We start from the raw sequence: 23,927 nt of genomic DNA, 5'->3' as shown, positions 1-23,927 counted from the left end.
GGACATGAAAGGCGCCACCAAGGGGGACAGAAAATTCAACTCCAGGCCCTTGGTGAGGGGCGCTGCGGATGGGCCACCTGGGAGCAGGGGTGCAGGTGCCTGGCTGCCACGCGACCCGCCGAGACGAGGGCCCGGCTCCAGGCCTGGGTGCTGTAAGCCCAGAGGCTGCGTCTAGGCCGCGGCGGGCAGACAGAGGGACACAGACAGAGCGACGGAGCTGGGCCCGCACACTGCTGCCCCCCTCGGGGAGGCGGAGGCCTCGGGGAGGCGGAGGGGGCCGCAGCCGCACCCCGCACACTCCACGCGCACTCACTGAACACGACTTCCACCTCCCAGTTTTTATCAAAATCATCCTCAACGGCTTTTCTTGTCTCTTTAATCTGAGACTAATCGCTCCGGGACAAAAATCCACTCCGATTTGATCCCAAATCAGCTCAAGACATCTCCTGTTACATCAACTCCCTGCTTCTCAGAGACTGAGGAAATACTTTTAATTCGGTTTTTCCATTAGTCACTCCAGGGGAAGGGTAATGGATCAAATTTATAGGCCATTCAGAACCAATTCTCACACAGCTCTTCTGCAAAGACCTGGAGCCTGTGGACGAGCGTCAGTGACGTTGAATACTACACGTTAAAAAAAGTGCATCCAGCTGATACATAGACCATTCCTGTCCTTTTGACCTTTTCAAAGTCCTTAGGGCTGATGGTGTTATACATCTTGGCCCAAGAATCCACCATCTGGGAAACAAGTTATGCACGGACATCTCCCCGAAGGACAGGCCGTACGTACGTGCTCTACTAGGACTTGAACACGGACGCGTGTTTCACAACTAATTCACGACTGGCCCATAGTTTCTTCACGCTGAGTTGTAGCCCATTCATATTCTAGTCCTTACTCTGGGTAAAAGCACAGGCTACCTAGGTAGGACTAGAGACTTCTTTCTCTCCCTTATGAAGAGAAGTCATTTAAGATCACTTTCTACTTTAAAATTACTATTTTGCTGAATTAGTGACTGTATTTCCAAACTCTGTGACTTTAAGTTAAACTAATTTTGATCTATTCTTAGAATCTTCAGAAATGTCAGGTCGTTTTCAGAGGAAAAAAATTACAAAACCATACTTTCAGGACCAGTATTCATTTTTTGTTTTATGATGTTGGATTCCCACTTCTGATTATTTTTATGCTAAGTTCTCTTATACACAGAATACAGATTTAGTGGAACATATGGAAGAGTATGTCAGTGGCATGCCAACGTATTAAAATATTAAAAATTTAGGGGCACGTGAGTGGCTCAGTGGTTGAGCATCTATCTGCCTTTGGCTCAGGTCATGACCCCAGGGTCCTGGGATCGAGTCCCACATTGGGCTCCCCACAGAGAGCCTGCTTCTCCCTCTTCCTGTGGCTCTGCCTCTGTGTCTCTCTCATGAATAAATAAAAATAAAATCCTTAAAAAAAAATTAAAAAATGTAGTTACAACCCTATGTGATTGTCTCATAAACCCTGTTAATTCTAATGAGAAGTAACAGAAGTATTAATAACAAAACAGAGGCTACTTTTTCCTAAGTGCTTAAAACAGAAAACAAACAACAGTAATGCCCAAATCCGTCAGTATAAGTTGTAAGAAAATATATTTATTTTTCCATGACAATACTATGATAAAATTGTTAAATACATGCATTTTAAAAACAAACATAAGTAACATCTTTAGAATTAAACAGCCAAGCACACTACTTTTACGTTTAAGGTGTCTTAGTAATAGGTTACTTATATTCTATGTTCTTGATATAACCATGTTCTCCAAAAGATATGGAAATTAAATTCTGAAATTATATGATATAAAATGTTCAAATTTTCCATTCTAACAGCAACGTAATCTCCAAATTTTCATAAGGCAGAAAATACTTCAGTTGTCATCTCTGTTAAGTCGAGTTGTTTTATTTCATATTAAACTTGGAATTCTGTGAATCAAACTGAATTACACAAATATACTGCAACCTATAGTTTGCTTCCTACTACAAGTGTATTTAAAGGTTTCCTTATACGATTAAGCAGGATTTTAGGTACAGAACATCACAAATGAGAATTCGGGTTAAAAAAAAAAAAGTCTGTAGTGGTAACATTTCAAGAAACAGGAACCGTTTGGGATGTGCAGTTTCTCCCTATCTTTCAGCTACATTTGCACACACCTGACCAAACAAAAATTAGTAAACAGTTATACTAGTATTTATATAAAAAAACTGAAAATATTTAACATATAACAACTCCTTTAAAAAGACACTCATTCTACAGACAACCTTATAAAAGACAAAAACTTCTATCTGTTCACAGTATGTGTATTTTGTAAACAGTAATTCACTATAATGCAATTTTGAGAGTAAAAAAATGGCAATTTCCTAAACATGAAGACGACCTCTGACTTATGGCCAACTAATGAGAAGAAAAGGCAACATGTTCTTTTTGGGATAGTTGAGTATTTTTAAATGATTTTCAACCTCTGGACATACTTTTAAGGTGGTACCATCTCCAATTTTGGATGTCTTTATCCAGGCCAATATTTTTCAAGCAATTCTGAATTGAAATATATTTAAGAAAAAGTCATGCTCCTTTTTGAGAAAATAATAGGAAAGCACAAATGCTAAGGTAGTACAGAATACTTCCCCTTCCACAACAAAAGGAATAGGAGTTTCTTATTGTGTTTTGTCTTTAACTATTCATAACATATTCACATTTTTCCAAACCATTATTTTGGAAAGAAATTAAATAGAAGGGTATATCATAAATAATGGGGAAAAGTTTTGGAATCAAATTAGGGGCTGAATATTTGAGAAAAAATTTTTATGAAAATTATTTAGTATTGTTGTCTATGATTGATCACAAAAATACTAACGTTAAACCTAAGCTAACTTGTCCATGTTCCAATTTTATTGAAACGTACTGAATGTGGTACTAAAAACTGTATTACCACCTAGAAATCTTACCAATCTCTTATAATGGGATGTTTAGGAGAAACAGCAAGTTCAGAAATTCAAAGTTACCCATTTTTAAAATGGTGTAATTCTGAAGGGAGGTACATTTTAGATGTGTAAGGAAATTCAATACATTTAAATAAGCCATCCAACCAAGTATACAAAATATTTTTGGCTTCAGGGCAGCATAAGGTCTATGTTATTAGTTGTTTGGCTTTTTAAAGTTCTGATTGGCTATTGCAAAGGAAATCTTAGAAATTATGTCAATACAATACATATTAATTTCCTTATCAATTAAATATTCATTTCCCCAATTCACATCTAAAAACACATAGTTTTGGGGGTGTTTGGTTATAGCAACCAAAAAGTAATGTAAGTTATTACTGTTTTGTATGTGGTTAAATATTCAATCAGTGATAGCTTACTTGAGAGATTTTTATTTTATTGTTTCTATGGTTCTTCAGCTGGGCACTTGTACATAAAAACATTCAGGTTTCTCTCTTAAAACACTACTTTTAATTTTTACAAAAATGTTGCACAGAATTCGTCTTGCATAGGTAACCTCGGCCTACAACTTACTTATCCAAAATATTAACATTCTTCATATAGGGAGAAACAAGCACTACTCGTCATTTAAAATAACAGAAATCTGTCATAACTCAGTATCATAATTGTAAGAATTTGAATATATTCTAAATCAAATCACATTCCATGGAATTTTACCACACACAATAAAGCCTGACATATCAATAACTGAATGTTTTCCTTAATCCTCCATACAGGCATTAAAAATAGCTCATTTGTATTATAATTGGCATGAATATAATCATGTAATAGTTAAGACAAAGGCACAAGTTGAAAAGAAATAAAAATCTCACCACCCCATCAAAATAAAGAGGTTTAAATATTAATAGCCCTGGTACATAATCCATGAAGACGTAACTAGACCGAATTCAAACCAAGTGACTTGCAATGATATTCTAAGGTCATGTCAAAGGATGCATTTCCAGTAAGTTAGAAAATCATTTCCTTCTGTGAAAAATTTTCTTCTGGAGATAAAAGGTAAGATGGGCATGGTACCATAGAATTTTGTTTCAGCGGGAAATACCAGTTTATTTATTTATTTTTTTGAAATACCAGTTTAAAATAAATGCTTTGAAGAAATAGTTTTTAGCAAGAGAATGAATGAGTCCTTTTATTAAATAGTTAAGCTCACACATCAATGTATTATTGTTGGTTTGCTAGAACAATGCTGGTTGGTACAAACAGGTCCCAAGTTCTATACCCATCAAATAAAAAAGACACTATGGATACTCACAGTGAGGGAGTAATACGGTATCTAGGGATGCTTTTGCCTGAGTCTTTTTCCCAAGTTTTCACTCAAACTGGAGCTACTTCTCGAGGAGATTTGAATCTTTCAGTCTCAGATCTACATGCACTAGGCCCTGGTATATACTACCCTTATGAAAACCGTTCAATCTGCACATTCTGGAGTGGGACTCAGAAACAGTTACTCACTGAACTTCTACCATGTAGCTAGTCATCTTTGTAATGAGCTAATGATCTCACATTTGACTTTTGAGATGCCTAACTTTAGACTTTCAAAATAAGAAAAAGGCATTTTAAAAAAGGTATGCACATTTTAGATGGTTCAAAACAGAAAACAGTAAAAATTACTTTAAATAGGAAAAAAAAAAGTCTTATCAGATTATGTGCCTAAGCAGTAGAAAAACTTGAGATAACATTTTCTGCATTTTGATATGTTAGGGAGTAGTTTAATTTCAAAATACCATGCAACACGGATTTCAAATTCCTTTTGGAAGAAAATATTTCCTGGTCTCCACTAACCTACATCTAGTTATTCAAATGCAGACAGGACTGCAATGTTCTCTATACATGGGCCGTATGGAGACAGTTAAGAAATTACAGGACTAATGGTTTCCAAGGAGAATACAAGCTGCATGAAGTTTTAACAATGTGACTCTTGCCACAGTTTCTGAGTGCAACAGTACTAGATGTTCTCTACCTGCAGTCCTTCAGATCCATGAGCCGTGAAAGTAATGCTGGTATGGAAAACGAGGCTGATCCTTTTGCCCTTAACCTTTTCCATGAATGGCTGCTTCAGAGTCTAAGCTGTAGGAACACAGCACCCGTATCACCTAAGCACGCAAACACACAACCATCCAGATACCCAGGGCCAGTCTCAAATCCAGGCTTCTGTGAATTCAACACAGTGATGATTTCAACTGTATATGGGCACTAATCCATGCAGGACATAATGTACAAGCTCTACCTAACGTCAAAATTCTAGCTAAGTCTTCTAAACATACTTTTATACTAAATATTGTTTATCTAGGAGGGCCGCTCACAAGAGCAACCACCAGAATCTCCATTCCTCACAAGGGAAGCTCGATCTAAAATTGGCTTATGAGATATATGAAAATGTGTCCTAATATGAGGGCATTATTAGAGTGGGGCATAACTGAGTTCAGATACTTAGAATTTCTAACCAATGGCTAGGCTTTAGTTGAGGAAAGAGGGATTTCCCAATTATTTTCCCAGTCAGGAAGGGCTGAAGGGAACACATCTAGCCTTTAGCCTTCCCTCCCCCCGCCACCCCAGGAAGAGGGGTTAAAATGATTGGACACAGCATGACCACTACAAGCCTGCTTTTCACACCTGTGCCTGGTCCCAGCATGGGCAGACAGTGCACATTTACCAGGGTCTCCAGTGCCACAAATGAACGGATGTGTGACCAAGGACGGTGTCTTCTCTCCTGGTGTTCAGGCGGCCCCCACATGCCCAGGTAGGCCAGCAGGGGCGGAGGAGGGAAGTGAGAGGTAATGGCTTCGGAATTGCACAGTGGGTCTGGCTGTCTTCAATTTAGAGGGTAAAGACAAAGCAACTTGCTTTGGCCTCAGACCTAAGCCACATGCTTCTAGGCATACAGCAAGTTAAAAAGAGCTTGCCCAGACTAAGTGTTACTCGGCTTCCCACTCACCTAGTGATCACTGTGTGCGGAATTCCAGGGGGGAGGGGAGAGGGGAGTAAGCAGCACTCTGAACGTTTTTCATGCAAGAATAGCAGTGAAGTCTTGGAGAAAGAACTGGAGAGCCAATGATATTCACTGTGAGCCAAACAAATGAGTCATCATCTAGGTTAGAAAGGGCCCCGATCCGCATGGCCGCAGCTGCAATGCAAATATACTGATGACAGAGCTCAAACAATTTCTCCTGGCCTTTTCCCATTCTTAGTTTAGTGTAGTTCAGACCAATACCCTTTGACCTTAGCCAACACCTATCCTAAAGAGATGAAGTACAGGATCCACCGGTTTCAATGGGAGACGAGGCAGGAGTTGGGAGCAGGAGGGGCACGGAAATGACAAGCTTCAGCAGGGAATGAAGGCAGCCCCAGGTCTGAGTGTCTGGGGTGCAAACGAAGGAAAGGAGCCCGAGAGGATAGATAAGAAGAGCAGACTGTCAGGGATTGCTCTCGTTGGAGACATTTTTCATTGCTGAAAATCTCCAGGAGCTAGACAGGGTTTTAATATATACTGTATGTGTATAAAATTGGTTCTGTTTCATTCCACCTGTCCATATGTCATGGAGCTCAAGAATTTAGGTGAACTCTAGCAACTGATCAGGATTGTGAGAGCGCCCAAATGGATTCTACTCCTTGTCATCCTGTGGCTTTTTATCATGACGTGGGTTTTTTTTTTTTTTTTATAAAGAAACACTAAGACCTAGAAGAAAAGATATGCAATCCATTATCATCACAGAACCTCAGAGAGTTAAAAAAAAAAAAAACAAGCAGGCACATCTCGATGTATTCGGATATTTCCATTTTTTTCTAGTACTTTGCCTTACCTGTCAAAAGACAGAATACATAGATGACCTGGGGGTTGGGCAAATATAAGATACGCTTCTTAGTTTTTCATTCTGCTTTTCCAAAAACCACATTCACTCTAGGCATCACTCATGAAAAGCAAGGGTGGACAGGGGAGGCTGCGAAGACACGCGGTCGTGGACAACTCGCACAGCAACTGCTACACCCTCACCACGGTGCGCCCGCGGAGCAAACAAGACACCGAGGCGGGCCCTATGGAATAGCCCTTGAGGACTGTTCCGGTAAGGAAGCATGATCTTTTCAGTTGCATATTTAAAATTTTGAGGACTGGATCAAATAGTCTAGACTGATGATCATCTCACAGGGAGAAATTGCCAAACTGCCTGATGAGGAACCTTTGCTACATGGAGTCAAAGATCATCATTGCCTGGGTGACTGGGGTTCCAGGGCATGGGGTTCTCGGGAGGTGATGAAGCTGGTCAGGACCGTGCAAAGAGCTAATGCAGCGAGTCTGCTCAGGAATCACCTCAAATTGTAAATCACTGTAATTATGTTTATCAGAAATATTAAGTTTGCTCCTACACTTATAAAACTGACACGGTGTCACACAAAAAACCAGATTTCAAACAAAAAAAACTAGGTCTACAGTCTTTAAAAATTTGCCCTTAAATCTTAGGGCAACCAACCGCACTAAGGGAAGCTAGCATGCAAGCCACAAAATAAGGGAAAGGTTTGTAAAACCTCCCGAAGCAAGACGACAGGATTCTAATTTGGGCTGGTCAGTGTCACGCTCATTTTCAAAGTTTGTACCCCTGAGAAAACTCTTTGATAACCATGATACAGTAGGCACAGAAATCAGCACACTTTATCAAACAAAACACTACAATAGCTGTCACTACATTAAAAATTATATTAATTTTGTGTAAGTGCCGCAGATAGAGGAGAATAATGTTGAAAGTTTTGAAATCTGTGCTTGGTTTTCCTCTAGCATGGAGCAAGTGTCAGGCAAATAAACATCGTCTGTTGCTTTTTGACATTTTTCTCCTGTGCCTGTAAATCGGCTTGCAATTCCATCCAGTACCCATAGGAGAAAACCATGAGCAGAACAGAACACGTTGCTGGGGGATTTGGTTTGCATGGATGGGCTAGACGGTATCGGCCACGAAGTGCTTCCTGAAGGCAGAGCACGTGCGAATTCTTTGGCTCCCATCACAGATCGCTCCAAAACTTGAGTTGCAGGGACTGAATTTCTGGGTTACTCTGCTCTGGCTGTGAGACTACGTTAAAAGCACATGAACAACACTTTGAGTGTGACTCGCGCGCGGTGAGGCCCCCTCGCTAACAATCCTTCACAGGATCCCTCCAAGATGCCCTGTGCTGGCACGGCAGCGCCAGAACCCAGAGCTCACTGAGATGGCAGACTGAAGTGACAAGGTGACTCTGTTAGTCGTTTGGTTTGTTCTGAAAGAAGTTTGTAAAGGACCACCCTCCCCCACTGGATTTCGGAGAGTCTTCATCTTTAGGAGGAATCAGAAACTGTCGGGAGTTAATGGAGCAGGGGCTTCCAAAGGAGACAATTTCACTGTTGCTGTCCGTGGACCTGGGGGAGTCTGGAGATACTAAGTTCCAAGTGTTGACATTTGCCTGAGGTCTGTAACCCGCAGCTTTATCTAGGTCGTCCTCTGCAGCGAGGTCTTCTACAGTAGAAGTGACGGGGAGGTGCATTTGTGGCTTGTAGCCGGCCCCCCCGACAGGGTCATTCTCCTGTTCTTCCTCTGGTTTCGCTTGAGGCTGGTACATAGACTGGATGTCAATGTAAACGACTTGAGAGGCTCCCCCGGCCTCATCCGCGCCGGGGTTCGGTGTTTCCTCCTCAATGACAGGGGGGCAGTAGGACACCACCACGTGGTTCTCAGCTTCCGCATCAGAGCTCTCTTCCGGACGCTCAGCTATGGGAGAGATTATTTCTGTGTCTTCTATTTTCGGAACTGCCGATCGAGTCTCCAGAACCTCAACGTTATTTGGGGTACAAGGATTCATTTCCAATGTTTTGAGAGCACTGTTTCCCTAGAAATAAATGATAAAACAATGATTGAGAAGAGTGCTAAAAGCCGCCGCCACAATGCCCTTCCTACAAAAGGGGCATTATCTTCAATAGTTTTCGCACAGCTACTTATAAAAATGTGTCTCTACTATTCTGCAGTGCATACTAGAACATAGTTCCTTTTTTACATATCAATATGTTCCTTGCTATTAATAGCAGTGGAAAAAAAAGAGCATGGTGAAAACAAGTTAAAATGCATAATTGTAGAAGTTCAGCAGATGTTAAAGCATTGCTCTTTGCTTCACACATTTTACACTGGATGATATTTGCATGCTAAAAACTTTTCACAAAAGACAAAAAAAAATGAAGCCAGTACTAAAAGATAAATGTAAGAAAATAAAGGATTACCTCACAGACACTCTTTTGAAACTGTAAAGCTTTACAATTTTCTGGGTTTGGAATATCAGGGTAGAAGGTTTCTTTAATCCTTTAAAGAAAGATGATTAAGTACATTTAATAATTAAGATTATCAATTAGACAACAAATAAATTAGAAAATAATTGGGCTTATTCTGACATTTCATATGATGCTTTAATGAACATCCGAGATAAAAATGCAAGATCTAAAAGTTTTTAGTGTGATCATTCACTGAGCTTTCTGTACATAATGCACTGAGGGGCTCCTACTTGAAAACTATGAGCAGTATCTCTATTTCTAGAACCACAGTATCTTCTGTATCTCATGAAAATGGAAAGCAAAGGATTAAAGTGGTGATTGTGCTCTCAAGTCAAAAGTAAAACAGAGGTACTGTTCATCTAAGCAAATGTCCACAGTGCAAATGGATTACTACACAGGGCCCAGTACTTCGGGAGTGTATTTGTATCATGCAGTTCTCTACTGCTCGTAACAGGTTCCAGACTATTAGGGGAAAAGGCTACTAATGATGAGCAAAAATGAGATGCAAACAAAAAGATTTGCTCGGTCCCAAATCATATGTATAGTTGTTAAAAAGAATTTTAGTATTTGAAATTCCTGCAGGAAAAAACCCAACTTTGTTAATACAAGTCTGACACACCCTAGCTTCTAAACTCTCTCATTTTATCTTCTGTATTAAAATCATTTTTAAAATGTGATTTTTGGTAATGAGAATATGGTCATCAAGACAGCATGTTCTGTAATTCTTAACTAATACTATGTTAACTTATAAGCCAGAATTACTAGAATACATTCTCTTCTTTGCCAGAAAGGATGGCCTTTTTAATGCCAGTGAGGGCCATCTAGGCACGAACACAGCCATCTGCCCAGCCCAGCGCAACTCCTGCCAGCTGGCCATGAGGTCTTCTCTCCCACTGAGTCCCGGCTCACCTCACCTCTCCTCTCCTCATCTCACCTCATGCCTCTCTAGCTTCACTCAGACCACGGTTCTTTTCGCTTCCTCCTGATGACCAAGCTCTTTCCAATTTCTGGGTCCTCAGGAGCTATTCATCTCTTTCTCTGTGAGAAAGAGCTATTCAACACACTTTCTCCTCTCTTTACCCTTTGGGACTCTGCTCTAATGGAACTCTTGTAGGGAGGCTGTGGTCAGCCACCTCCAGTGACATAGTTCCCTGTGATTCCCCTCATGGTGCACAGTGACCTTCCTAGTACACATATACTTATGAGCCTGTATTTACTAGATGATTACAGGTTTAATGTCCACCTTTCCCCAAGGTGCTTTAAGTCTATAAGGATCATGCTTATTTAGTTCACCACTATATCACTCTTCACATGGGAAGAGTCATTCACATTTGTTGAACAAACGAATAAATGACAATATTTTCTCAATAGGTCACCAGGACAAGTGTAATCCTAATCAGTAACCTTGCATATAGCTATTGCCATATTTATGCCTGTATAATTTTAGTATATCTGCTATTACTTTAAATTATCAGTAAACACAGTAGGAAAAAGTTTACCTCTTATTAATTTAAAAACATTTAAATGATTCTTGCTTAATATTAAATCCAATATTAATATAAATCTAATAATTCAGACTAAACCAACATTTTTTACCGACCAAGTACTTATTTCTTAACACAAAATAATCATGCTCTTAAGAACACAACAGCAAGGGTAAATGGATGTAGGTACCATTACCATTCTCGTTTCCGATAGCAAAGGATACTTGTTACCACTCCCACAATGACAGCCACGGCCACAGGAATGAGAATGGCAATAATTAATCCCACAGCTGAAAAGAGAATATTGGATATATTCATATCACTATTTTAAGCAGGATATACAGAATACATTTGTATTAGAAGATACTTAAGTTGGTAGATTATTTAAAGAAAAGAAGTCCTAACTGCTCCAAGGACACTGAAAAACTATTAAAATGTGACCTTCAAAAGCATTTTTAATAATTTTTACACTAATACTTAAATTCCTTAGAACAGGACAGAGCGCTACTAACACACGAGGCCAGGTTCTTCTCCCCGGTGTGTGGGGCTGTCAGATGTACTATAGGAAGTTTAGCCATATCCCTGAGCTTCTACCCACTAGATCTCAGGAACACCCACAGTTCTGAGATCCAAAACTATCACCGGACATTGCCATGTGTCCCCTAGGAGGCAAAATTGCCCCAGCTGACACCGCACCCTCACGGTGCTTCACTGAAGTGTGTGTGAAGTCTTTCTTGGGGCTAGAGACTATGCTGCCATCCAACCCAGGCTCCTCACTGGGGACAGTCAAGCCCGTCTTCCCCGTTCTCCATCTCAAATTTGTGAATGCTGGGGTTCACAGGTTTTTAAAGGATATTTCTTTCACTCTTCCCTGGATAGGTTAAAAATCACATTTAGAACAGTCACGGCAAAAAAAAAAAAAGCAAGCTAAAATGGAGGGTTTCTGGGTGGCTCAGTGGGTTGAACGTCTGACTCTTGGTTTTGGCTCAGGTCATGGTGTCGGGGTTGTGAGAGTGGACCCCACTTTGGGCTCCCAGATCAGTGAGGAGTCTGCTGGAGATTCTCTCTCCCTCTCCCCCCTTGCTTGTGCATGTACTCTCTCACATAAATAAAATGTTTTAAAAAAATGTTTAAGTGGGTCAGCTTTATATAGATTCAACATGAATTTAGAACTCCAAGACTTAGGATGTATCGTTCATGCATTAATTTAAGTAGTCTTAGGAAATAGCTTCAAATAACTGACAAGAATAAATATGAAGTCATCCTGTGGCCTTTTAACATTGCTTGACACTCACTATAAATATGCACAATACATGAAATCTTTAAAAAAGGATTCCTACCAAAAAAAAAAAAAGGATTCCTACATAAACAAAACTTGCTGGAAACACTATGCGTTTAAGTACAGAAAGCACCTCAACAGGCAGTGATTAACTTACAATTCTCCTTTGTCACCACAAACATGCTCTTCTCCGGGCCCATCCCGCCGTCTGTATAGGCTCGTAAGACCAGATGGTAGCTTGTTTTACCCTGAAGATCAGCAATTCTCAGGGTCTTCTGGGATAGGTCAGTAATGTTCTTCACCTTTATGTCGGACCGACCTATTTGTAAAGTGAAGACCATCATTACTGACCTCTACGCCACTTTAAACACCTAATTACTCATGCCTGTTCTACCCATATCCCTTTCATGTGAGTCGCTGCTGGCCGCCCTCAGCGTCAGGGCCAGGACCTGCGGGGTCAGCCAGACCCAGGTTCAAGTTCTACCTCTGCCACTTAGCAGCCACATGGGCTGGACCTGTTATTTAAACTACTGTGAACTTGAGTTTCTCTAACCTCTGAAACAGATGATCACGACTTACCTGCCAGAGTGGTGTGAAGTTTTCATATATTCTCTAGAATAATCCTGACATATAGCAGATAATCAATACAAGTATCTTCTTTACCTAAGAGCATGAAACGCACCACAACCCCCTGGGGAGGGGGTCGCTGTGCCTGCCTGCATCCAGAGAGAAGCGCACACCTCATTACAGTGCTCTCTCCAAACCACTAGGGAAGAGAGGCAGTGCACCGGAGTTCTCAAATGAACCGCTAACGAGGAAGCCTTTGAATCATTTCCAAAGAAGTATGAGAATTGTTTAAACCGTTGTTTTATAGTTTTAATCAAAATAATGGAAGACAACAGTTTGAAAAAATGAACTAAATGGCCAAGAACAAAAAGTAGCAGTTCCGTGCCGGCACCTTCCCCTGCCACCTACAGTCACTGCAACATCACGTTATTGGTTTCTTTGGGTATTTACTTAAGTATTTTGGAATAAACTCACACTGGCAGTACTTTGATTTAAAATTTTTAGACATTATGTATGCATGTTCTACAAAGAAGGTGAAGCTTTAGTGTTTTCAGACCCCCTCACCCTCCCATCCCACATCATTCACACAGACACACTAAAACGTTTGGGAAATTCAGCGTTTATGTTACTATGATCACATAAATATGGATTCCTGCTAGACAAATTGCTTAGTCTGCTCAGACTTCCTTATTTTTCTGTTGTTTTAATTATGCTTTTTCCTCATTTGCTTAATGTACCAATTCCTAATTCCTCCCACAAATTTCTGTGAACATTCAGTGCAATTTTCTACATGGCTCAATGCAACAAAATCCAAGTGCCCAGTGCTGTGACTGGCCACCCAACCCCTGCCCACGTCTCCCAGGGGCGTCCTCCCCAGGGTTATCTGCTCTAGACCAAGGCCTCCCTGGCTCCCGCCCTCCTGGACCGCCCTTGCCCTGCTTGTTTCCTCAGGCTGAACCACCGTTCTGAACCACCACCTGAGAAGGGGACACGGGGAAGGAAGTATCTGTAGCTCTACGGGCCTGAAATCTGAAAATACTCTCATTCTGCTCTCACACTGGCTGCCACCAACGAGTACAGACTTCTAGGGAGAAAAGAATTTTCAGTACCTTGAAGACACAGCTGTGCTACCTCTGGCCTCTGCTGTGCTCTTGAAAAGTCCGAGGCCACTTTCATGCCCGAGGCCTCGCACCTGAGTGACTTTTCTGTCTGTAGGACTTGTTCTTTATGTATCAGGTGCTGAGAAATTCATGACAATCTACCTCAGTGTAGATTTTTCTTCTATTTATCTCATTGTGTAGTTGATGGGTGCTTTCCTCTGGTCTTCTAGTTCTGGGAAATGTTCTTAAGCTCTTTCTTTGGTTATTTTCTTTTATCCTCCCACCCCCACCCCGAAACTCCTATAAAGCGCGATGGCTCAAGTCTCTGATGCTCAACTTCCTCATCTTTTTACCAAGTCTTCTCCTCTGCATCTAACTGGAGAAAGAATTTCTCTCTCATTCAATTTCTCCATCTTCTATTTATTTAATTTTTTAAGACTTTAAAAAAATTTTTTTATTTATTTATGATAGTCACAGAGAGAGAGAGAGAGAATGAGAGAATGAGAGAGAGAGAGAGAGAGAGAGAGAGGCAGAGACATAGGCAGAGGGAGAAGCAGGCTCCATGCACCGGGAGCCTGATGTGGGATTCAATCCCAGGATCGCACCCTGGGCCAAAGGCAGGCACCAAACTGCTGCGCCACCCAGGGATCCCCTCTCCATCTTCTATTTAATTCTTTAGACTTTTCTTTGATCACATTTCTAATTCTACTGAGTTCTTACCTATCTTTTGACTGTTCTTTTTTATAACATCAGGTCTTTTCCATAAATACAGTGTAACTCAACTATGCGAGGATAGTTTGGTTTGAAATTTGTTTCCTTACACTGAATCTGTTTTCTCTAATTTCTTCTGGTTTCTGTCCTCCTGTTAGAATCTTCCTCAACCAGCTGGTTATCCCGGCTGCTAGTCATGGCTAGAAGTGAACCACGGGAAGGTCACTGTGAATGGGTAGAGCTTTCTGGTTGGTGGGCTTTCCTGCTCACTGGGGCCCCAATACCAGCACTTTTTGTGTCTTTCCTCAGGAACCATTGCCTTTTTCTAAAGAAAGATCCTCTAATCTCATCAGGGAAACAGGGCCAGCTGAAGATGTCCTATTTGCCCCTTATAAGACAAAGGAGGCTCAGGGAAAGTCATGTTCACTCTGGTGTCCCTCTCGCTGGAGGCTGTCTGGTTCAACTTCTCCAAAGAATGATCCTCTCGTCTTCAGGCAGGGGAGAGCGCATTCACGCTAGCTGCATGGAGTTGGCATAGGACCCCCATGGGGGTTCTAATCACTCCTTAAACACTTAGAGGCAGCTCTCAATGTTCAGCCCATGTCCATCCTAACATCTGCCCCCAAACCTCGCCTAAGGATGAGTCAGATTACTTCTCCCTGAAGCCTGAACATCTACCTGGATTTCACCATCCTTCATCCTCCAGGTCATCTGTCCCACTCCCATCAGCCCCAAAATGTCCAAATCTGGTATATACTCTTGCCTGTCTGGTTCTCTTTTTGTGGCATCATGCTTCCCCCCCCCCCTTCTTTAACTTTAGTGACTAATTTATCACATCTAAATGGAAGTCTAAGTGCTCAATTTTAACTGGTACAAGTGTAAAATTTCTGAACATTTAAAAAAAATTTCACTAGACTCTGGATATTTGTAGAACTTTACACTTAGGGTTTTTCTCACTCACAGGCAATTGTGAAGGTTCAGGAAAGCAGACCTTAGTGGTGTGGGGGAGGTGCACATTTAATGCAGCTGCTCTGAGAAGTAACTTAGCTAATGCCTGCTCGGTATCTCCATGCAGCACTGTTGTTCTGGACTTGTTGGACAGGCATTAAATAATTAAAATGTTTTTTTCTGAGGAGAGGTCATTAAGGGAAATGAAAGCTCTCAAACTGAAAAGATGGCATGCTTGTGTTATGTGGCTATGAATAGGAAACATCTGACTCCCAACAGAAATATAATTTAGGGAGAAGCCAAAACTCTATAAACATTTCTGTATTTGTAAATCTGAAAATTCTCTAAGGTCTTTGGACATATACGCTTACCAACTGTCAAGGATTGACTGTACTTTTAAAGACCTAATGGATACACATGTCCCTAGTCAAGTCAATTAAGCTTGCCAGCTCATTAAGGCCCTAACTGTGTGGACGGCTCTTTTTCAGTTAACAGTGGAGGCTCTGGAGCCATTCTTGGGTTCCTGAGCTTGTCTCCTCCATTATTAGAATTACAGGAAGCCTTTTTTTTTTTAATAACCTATATAAGATGCTACGTTATACATCATTCAAAATTACTAAAAGATGGTCTCTTTCCTATGGGGCTTATAATCAAAGTCTGCAGAATAATTTAAATGAAAGACTGTACATGCCATTTATCACATAGTAAAATCCTAAAATTCTCACATTCATATACATTCATTTACCAATTTTTCAGTTTTGGAAACCAGTATTATATTATTCACTAACATGTTTTTTCCTTTTTTTTTTTTTTTTAATGGTTAATGAGAACTTCTAGGAAATGCTATTCTCATTGTAGTAAGTTACTTACCTGACTCCAAACCCCTTATCTTAGAGGTGTCTCTCTCTCCTTTTTCAAAGTAAAATAAATATCCTCTTAAAAAGCCTCTGAGCTCTTCCACAGGAATATCTTCCCATTTTACTAATATTGAATCTGCAGATGTATCCTCAACAGTAAAATTTGGCGCCACAATTGGAGCTGTAATAGGAAAAACATCCATAGCTAAAGGAGAGTTCACTGATACAGAGTAAGACATTAACATTCAATGAGATTTCTATCTTCAAAAATAATTAAATCTAAAATTAAGACTTTATTCTCTATTAAGTCACACTTTCAGAGAGCTATCACAGGCGTTGCTCCAGTGAAGCTTGCATGCAAATGACTAGAGGCACACAGGGAACTTACAACATAAACACACTGTATTAATGTTGAAATTAATGTTTTTTTAAACGTGTTTAAGTGCAAATAAGTCTTTTGACATCAAAATTAAGATTTAATTTTCTCAATCACAAGAGTAAAACTGTGAAATATTAAAGATATGAAGATTAGGCAATCACAATTTTAAATTTATCATACAAATTATTTTTCCTTCCTTGAACTAAACACCTTAATCTATTTTTAGAATTCAATCTTGATGGGACGCCTGGTGGCTCAGCGGTTAAGCATCTGCCTTCAGCTCAGGGCGTGATCCTGGAGTCCGAGGATCCAGTCCCACATCGGGCTCCCTGCATGGAGCCTGCTTCTCCCTCTGCCTATGTCTGCCTTTCTCTCTCTGTGTCTCTCATGAATAAATTAATAAAATCTTAAAAAAAAAATTCAATCTTGTAATTGTTGAATTTCTAATTTCTCACGTTACCCTGGACTCTAAGACTTCCCCATTAACTTACCCAGTTCTTCTATATATCCGATTATAGAACGTAATAACTGATATCCTTCATTCCTGCACCCATACAGGAAAAAACTGTATCTTACACCTGGTCGAAACTGATCTACAGGATAAACACAATTAACTTTCATTAGTACACATTACTATGAGCATCTATTTTATAAACATCAAACTTACAATCACTCTGAAATTTACAAAGCTAATTTTAAACAGATGTTTTCTTATCATAAAAAATACTGATATTCAAAACTGATAAATATTCAGAATGAAAAATGACTAAAGGAAAATTACACAAACTCACTTCTGTTGTAATGAATTGTATTATGTAACATGATATGACCTTGAAGGGAGGAACAGTGATCAAGGTTTTCATCTTGTTTCTTAAAATCAAGCAACGATGACTTCCCAGATTTGGGCCAGGATCAGTTTACTAGGTAATCCCAGGTCCGCACCAAGCCTCTGTCTGGAAAGCCCTTCCTTCCCTAGCCAGTGTAATCTCCTACTTTGCTCCATAAAGCAAAAAAACTAACATTTCCACTCTACCTTGCTGCTTCAAGGTATGCTGAGTCATAGCATCTGTTTCTCTTTATAGCATTGCTATTTCGTGCCCTTGAGTTAACTTCACAAGGCACACAAGAGAAGCATCTTAACTTTACTTCAAAGAGCCCCTCTGGTACATCCTTGATACAATGCAAAGTGTGAGATGTTGGGAACACAGAGGTGGACATAGTGTGGTCCACGGCCTAGAAAGGCTGGCAGAGTGGTGGGGAGACAGATGAACCAGGGTAACCAAGACAAAGTGTGCCTGACTGGAGGGACCTATCCTAGGCTGGGGTACCTTTACTGTGGGACCAAATGGGTCTAAGAATATCACAAAAAGCCATCAAGAAGCGACATTTGAAGAGGGCCTTGAGGAGCTCACCAGTGGTGGTCTAGGAAAAAGATCCCGCTTGGGGGAGCTAGGGCAGTCTGTGGGATTGTATCTAATTTGTGGAAAGCAACTCGTGTGGTCAGAGCATGAGTTCTCCAATTCTGTGCCCACAGAACACCAGTGGTTCTACAAGCCCAAAAGTGAGATGGCCAACCTCTAAAATCATTATGAAACTTTTTTCTTTGGGGGTCAGGAGTGCCTGAGGTTATTTTAATCTGCCTGTATGTTGGTAAATCTGTACCCAGGGTTATGTTACAATGATGTAGATCAGTATTCTATAGAGTTCTGCTGCCTTAATAAAAAAAAAGAGCCCAAGTGGGAATTATGGCATTAGTTCCATGTTTTGAGATCATAAAATAGGACAATTGAATGAATCGATGACTAGGTTGAGAAAGGAAGGAGAGAACTGCCTCCTGTGGCCATACACTGTCCCAGAGGCAGTAAATAAAAGAGACAATGACTGGCCTCCTGAGGCTCTGAACTGCTTTGAATCTGAATTCTAGTGCTGTCGCACACTAGTTCTGTGACCTTGGGCAAATCATCTGACTTCTCTGAGCCTTTGTTTTTTCAAGTGTGGGGCCTTTGCTCATCTGTCTGGCAGGTCTTAGCTTTAAACTTATGTCCCCAAGACACTCTATCTAAGGAGACCCCTCTTCACACCACCAAGCCTGCCCCCGGGCCACCCTGATTATTCTCAAAGCCCAGGTGAGAAAGGTGGAAGAGAGAGGAGAATTCATATGGCACACGCTAGGACAGCCTAAGGCTCAGGCAGCTACAAGTGGAGGTGCAGGAGAGGAGGGTAGGGTGTGTGGGCACTCTGATAAGGGAGGTGGGTTCTCGGAAATGATAAAGGGAACCACCAAGTATTTCAAGTAGGACTGGCAAATAATCTAAACCCACTTGGGAGTAATCTAGTGGATGGGACTCATCTTCCCCATCTGATGGTAACAAAAGCAAGTGGGTAGCACTGGTTCCTAGGAGAGAAGTATTAGCAGTTGCTTGCTCTCCTGAGCTTCACCTCCACGTGAGGGAGAACCATGACCGTGGGATGACCTTGAGAAGCATCACCAAGGCTGCAGGCTCCAGAATTCTCAAGGGTAGAGGCACAAAACACTCATCAGCTACTCAGAAGGAACAACGATGGCTGATGGTCGAAAGAGGGCTATAGTATCCCAGGACAAGGCTGGCTTAGCCTGCGGGTTACTACATACTCTTCAGGGCTGAACTGCAGGCTGCTCCTACCCAAAGCAGCTCACCTTAGGGGACTCCTGGCTCCTTATAGCCAGGCACTGGGGGGTGCCCCCTGCCCCATGGATGGCCCCTGTCCTGCATCAGTGGTGATGGGGGTAAGGCGTCTGTCCTCGGCTCTACCTAGCCCCAGTGAACCTGCGCTCCGGCCAGCAAAGGCAAAGGACCAGGGGTGAGACCACGCTGCCTAGGGCTCTGTGGTCGGCTTTCTTCAGGAGCATTCCTCCACATTGTTGTACCTGTGACCCAAATCTGCAGAGCTACTTGACATTCCACTGTACAGATACACTGTAATTTACTCATTCTCCTATTTGCTATGGGGGTTTTCAATTTTTGTGATTATAAATCACACTATGGTAAACGTTCTTAGATGCAATCCTGTGTTGCTGATTATTTCTCAGGATAAATTCCTAGACAAGCAACTACTAGACCAAAAGATATGAACCCTTTCACACACATACTGCTACAAAGCACCTTCCAGAAAAGTCACCAATTCACACCCGCCCTAGTGATAAGGGGGAAGTGATCACTCATACCCAGTCACACCATGTATTGCTCTTTTAAAAATATTTTTTAACAGGGCTCCTGGATGGCTCAGTCAGTTGGGCGTCTGCCTTCAGCTCCAGTCATGATCCTGGCTGGGGTCCCAGATCCAGCCCTCCATCAGGCTCCCTGTCCAGCAGGAAGTCTGCTTCTCCCTCTCCCTTTACTCCTGCCCCCTCTCATGCTCGCATGCACATGTGTACACTCACTCTCTCTGATTCACTCTAATAAAAAAATCTTAGAAACAAATGTTTTTAACTTTCACCAAGAGGTATGAGTTCATCTTACCAGATTCTATTACAGCTTCAGTGCTGTTTGAGGGGACTTTTTTCCAGTCCATAAGGCAGGGTTCAGATCGAGATGAGTTACACCATTTAATAACATAGTCACAGGTCATATTGGGATCGTAATTCCAAGTGAGGAGAATCCCATTTCCCATTCCGACAGCCTGCTCTACTTTGAGATCATCTACAACAAGAAAGCAGTACATTTTACTTGTATTAAAAACAATAATATAAGATAAATCTCATAAAAATGGACAGGAGTTAGAAAAATGTCATTGGACAGAAATTTTAAAATCATGCTCAAACTAGATAAGCCTCTAGCAAAGTTCAGAAGTGTTGCTGTTATTTTTGTTGTAAAAAAAGTAATTACCTGTACATACAGAAAAACTCAGAAGCTCTAAACAGTAATAAAAGAGCACGTAGGTTAGGTGGTAATATGCTGCAGGCCGGGCTGTGAAGGTCAGGGCCACGAGGGATGGGGCTGAGGGCATGTGGGCACGAGAGAGGGTAGCAGTGCAGGGGCAGGTGGCCCACAGGCAGGTGCAGAGCTCAAGTGGACAGTCCAGACCTCCTCTCCTCGTCCACTATGATGTGAGCTCTGTGAGAGCAGATGGGGGTTTATGCCTGCAACCCCAGCCCTGGGCCAGGACCTACAGAGTAGGAACATGGAACATGTGGTGAATAGGGGGATGGATCAGCTCTTGTCTTCCTTTCGAGCCTATGGGTGGGCTGAAGAGGCTTCTGGAGATGAGGTGAGGAATGGGGAATCTGCTGAAATGCAATGCGATCTGAAGCGGTGCGGCAGAATGGCCAGTGGGGGCACAGGGAGGGGAAAACCCAACACAGGGCAGAGGGGTGAGGTGTAAGAGGTTGGCACGAACGGGGCTGAGCCCAGGTTCTGTTTTCCCCATTCTCGTCAGATCTCCATCTCGGGATGAGGGGGGCCCAAGGCTGGGGGTAGGACTGTGTAGGTTAGGCCCAGAGGGAGAGGGAATTTCCCACAGTAACAGGAGAAAAGAAGTTATTTCTATAACCGATTTCTATTCAAGGGTTCAGTAAAAAGCTGCAGAACGGTTTTTGGAGAAAAAAATTGTATTCATAAAGCAACTACTACTTAACACAAGACAACAATTTGGCTTAGAATTCAGAGGACACTGGACACGAGAGCGTTCAGGCTCAATGTGATTAAAACTCCACATCATAAACCTGCTGAGGCCCAGGGCCTCCGTCTCAGGAAATCGTCAAGGAACAATGATTCTGTGGCTTCCGCAGCTGTCTAGGAGCTGATGCTAGGCCATTGTTAGTTCCGTAAATCACTACCTTCTGAAGGACACAAGGAATACGGTTCTTGAATTAAAAGACAACATGGCTATTGCCTATCAGTATGAAGCAATGAAATACAGAATCTAAATCAGAAGGTATCTTCCTAAGGGTGTTCACACCGCTCTTCTCTCTCTTTCCTTTTCTTTCTGCTGTCACACCTCTGCCTGAAGACCCCTCCTCTCTGTGTGTGCTGCTGTCTGGGCTCTGCGCTCCGTGTCTCTAAAATGTAAGGTGCCCCCACCCCCACCCCAAGTCCCTGACAGTTGACAGAAACTAAAACAAAGAACCAGCTAAGTAAGAAGCTGCCTCCATTGGGAGTTGAAAAAATACTTGGAGGACTCTAACTGGACCAACTTTTCTTCCTTTAGGAGTGTGTGGTCATAGATAGGAGCCCCATATTGGGGCGGGACAGCAAGGTGGGGGAACGGGAAATGAGCTGGAAGAGGAATTAACTGAGAAAAGAGAGAGAAGTGGCTATGGATGAAGTATTTGGGATTACTGGTAATCCCTAATATTTAAAGGAAGGCACTAAGTTAATTTTAAAATTTCACCACGGTGACTCTTTTGAAACTTGTATCAAAGATCTAACTTAGACTTAAGGAATAACTTCTTATCAATAAAGGATTCCTATTAATAAGGAATGTCTTACCAACAAAGCTGCCATTCAAAAAAGTACTTTTTCCTCCCTGGCAGTTTGTAAAACAGCCCAGCTGTTACAGCATCAGCTCCCATGGTCTTGGAAGATATATGAAAACGGTACTTAAATAAATGGTTGAAACATTTCTTACTAAGAGTAACGTCCACCACATAGCTCTCCAACATTACACACTAACATAATTGGATACACTAATTATTTTATCCATCAGTGCAGATGTTTGGAGTCAACCCTAAGGACTAATGACTGCTGTCTCTCAATGAATTCTGGACATTAATCTGCTTGTTCCTCTGTATGTATCAGCAGCAGCAGAAGGTAGGAGAAGAAAGCTGACATTATAAGAGCAAGTGATAACCTTTAAAATGTTTCACTTTAATTTCCTGTTCTTATATCCTACATTATTTTAAGTACTCACCATTTGGAATTTCCATACTAGCTATTTTAGAAGGTGGCGATGAGCCAACAGAATTTTTTGCCACCACACTGATGATGTAGTCATTTTTATCAAGCTGAAGTTCCGCCTTGTGTTGAGGATCAGGGATCTCAGAAAGGGACTGTGTCTCCTCATCCAGTGAACATGATACATTATAGGAAAGTATTTTCCCATTAGCTTCATTAATGGGCAAAGGCTATGAAAAACAGAAAAATAAATTCTGTCAAGAAACCTGCAAAACTGGCTGTGTGATGAGCAAAGACCATGAAGTCTAAACCAGGCACTACGTTAATCATGACAAGGTAATGTCAGAATAGATGGGAGTTGTTAACGGTGTAAAACACAGATTTAAAAGGCACCAAGAAAAAAAATAAAAAATAAAAAAATAAAATGCACGAAGACCAGGATAAATCAGAAGCGTGATACAAAAGAAAAACTGTACTTACCGTAAGCAGTAAGATCACACAGAAATTTAAAAATTAAGTAACTACAAACTAGTATTTAGCCTCACATTTTTCAGAAGCAAACAAAAAGTAACAAGAATCACTGCCCTACCAAACAAAGCATAAAAAATTACAGAATGGGTGGGGCGGGGGGCGGGCTGGCTCAGTCAGTGGAACATGTGACTCTTCATGTCAGAGTCATGAGTGTGAGCCCCGTGTTGGTAGTGTAGAAATTACTTAAATAAATAAAACTTAAAAAAATTACGGCGTCACAGTTTTTAAAAAATATTTATTCTTTTCTCGAAATAGTCCATGCCCATTACCAGAAAGTTTGGAAATTATACACAAGTTAAAAAAAAACCCTGTAAAATGCTCCCATATTCCTGTCTCTTAAATACGCTTTCATTTTGATATTTTTTTCAAGTTGGTTTTCTAAGATGTAGATGTTTTTTGTTAACATTATTTGAATCATACTATATACCATTTTATCTTTTTTCACTTTTCTGTAATATACTTGTCCCTGATACATATATTTTAATGGCTTTATATTTTAAGTAGTATTTTTACTAGTTTTTACTTGAATATTCCTTAAATAATGAAATTTAAGTTGTTTCCAATTTCTCACAATGCTAAAATAATATTTTGGTGTATCTTTTACTGCCAATTTTTTTTCCTTTTTCATAGTTAGGATTAATCCTTTCATGTGGATTTCCAAATGGAAATTACTGGGTATTAGGAAACATTCAAACTTTTTCATTTGTGTAGCTAAACTGCCTTTTAAGACTATTGTTCCAATTTATACGACAAGGCATGGGACCCTCTGATTCTGACTGACCTTGATATTAATACTCTGCTGAAAACACTGCTCCATCACAGGTCCCCAGTGACTCTCTGATGGCCTGTTCCATTGGACCCATTATCATTTTACGGGTTTGAGGG

General features: G+C 41.1%; 1 protein-coding gene across 3 annotated transcripts in view; it reads right to left on the bottom strand.

Annotated features, from left to right (window-relative positions):
- Positions 1-1,612: 1,612 nt before the first annotated feature.
- The window catches only part of LIFR (LIF receptor subunit alpha), a 78,318-nt gene continuing 56,003 nt past the window's right edge, over positions 1,613-23,927 (bottom strand). For all 3 annotated transcript variants that reach the window (XM_072757056.1, XM_072757057.1, XM_026016659.2), the window contains exons 13-20: positions 22,528-22,741; positions 20,139-20,318; positions 17,130-17,231; positions 16,273-16,440; positions 12,234-12,395; positions 10,994-11,087; positions 9,266-9,344; positions 1,613-8,880 (exon numbers count right to left, since the gene is read on the bottom strand). In XM_072757056.1, the coding sequence (XP_072613157.1) occupies positions 8,257-8,880; positions 9,266-9,344; positions 10,994-11,087; positions 12,234-12,395; positions 16,273-16,440; positions 17,130-17,231; positions 20,139-20,318; positions 22,528-22,741 (1,623 nt within the window). In that variant the 3' untranslated portion in view covers positions 1,613-8,256. The remainder of the gene's footprint in view (positions 8,881-9,265; positions 9,345-10,993; positions 11,088-12,233; positions 12,396-16,272; positions 16,441-17,129; positions 17,232-20,138; positions 20,319-22,527; positions 22,742-23,927) is intronic.

Source organism: Vulpes vulpes, chromosome 4, assembly GCF_048418805.1.
Source record: "Vulpes vulpes isolate BD-2025 chromosome 4, VulVul3, whole genome shotgun sequence".
In the NCBI taxonomy this organism is placed as follows: Eukaryota; Metazoa; Chordata; class Mammalia; order Carnivora; family Canidae; genus Vulpes; species Vulpes vulpes.
The sequence above is the reverse complement of the archived record's forward strand: the minus strand, read 5'-3'. Positions and strand labels throughout refer to the sequence as shown.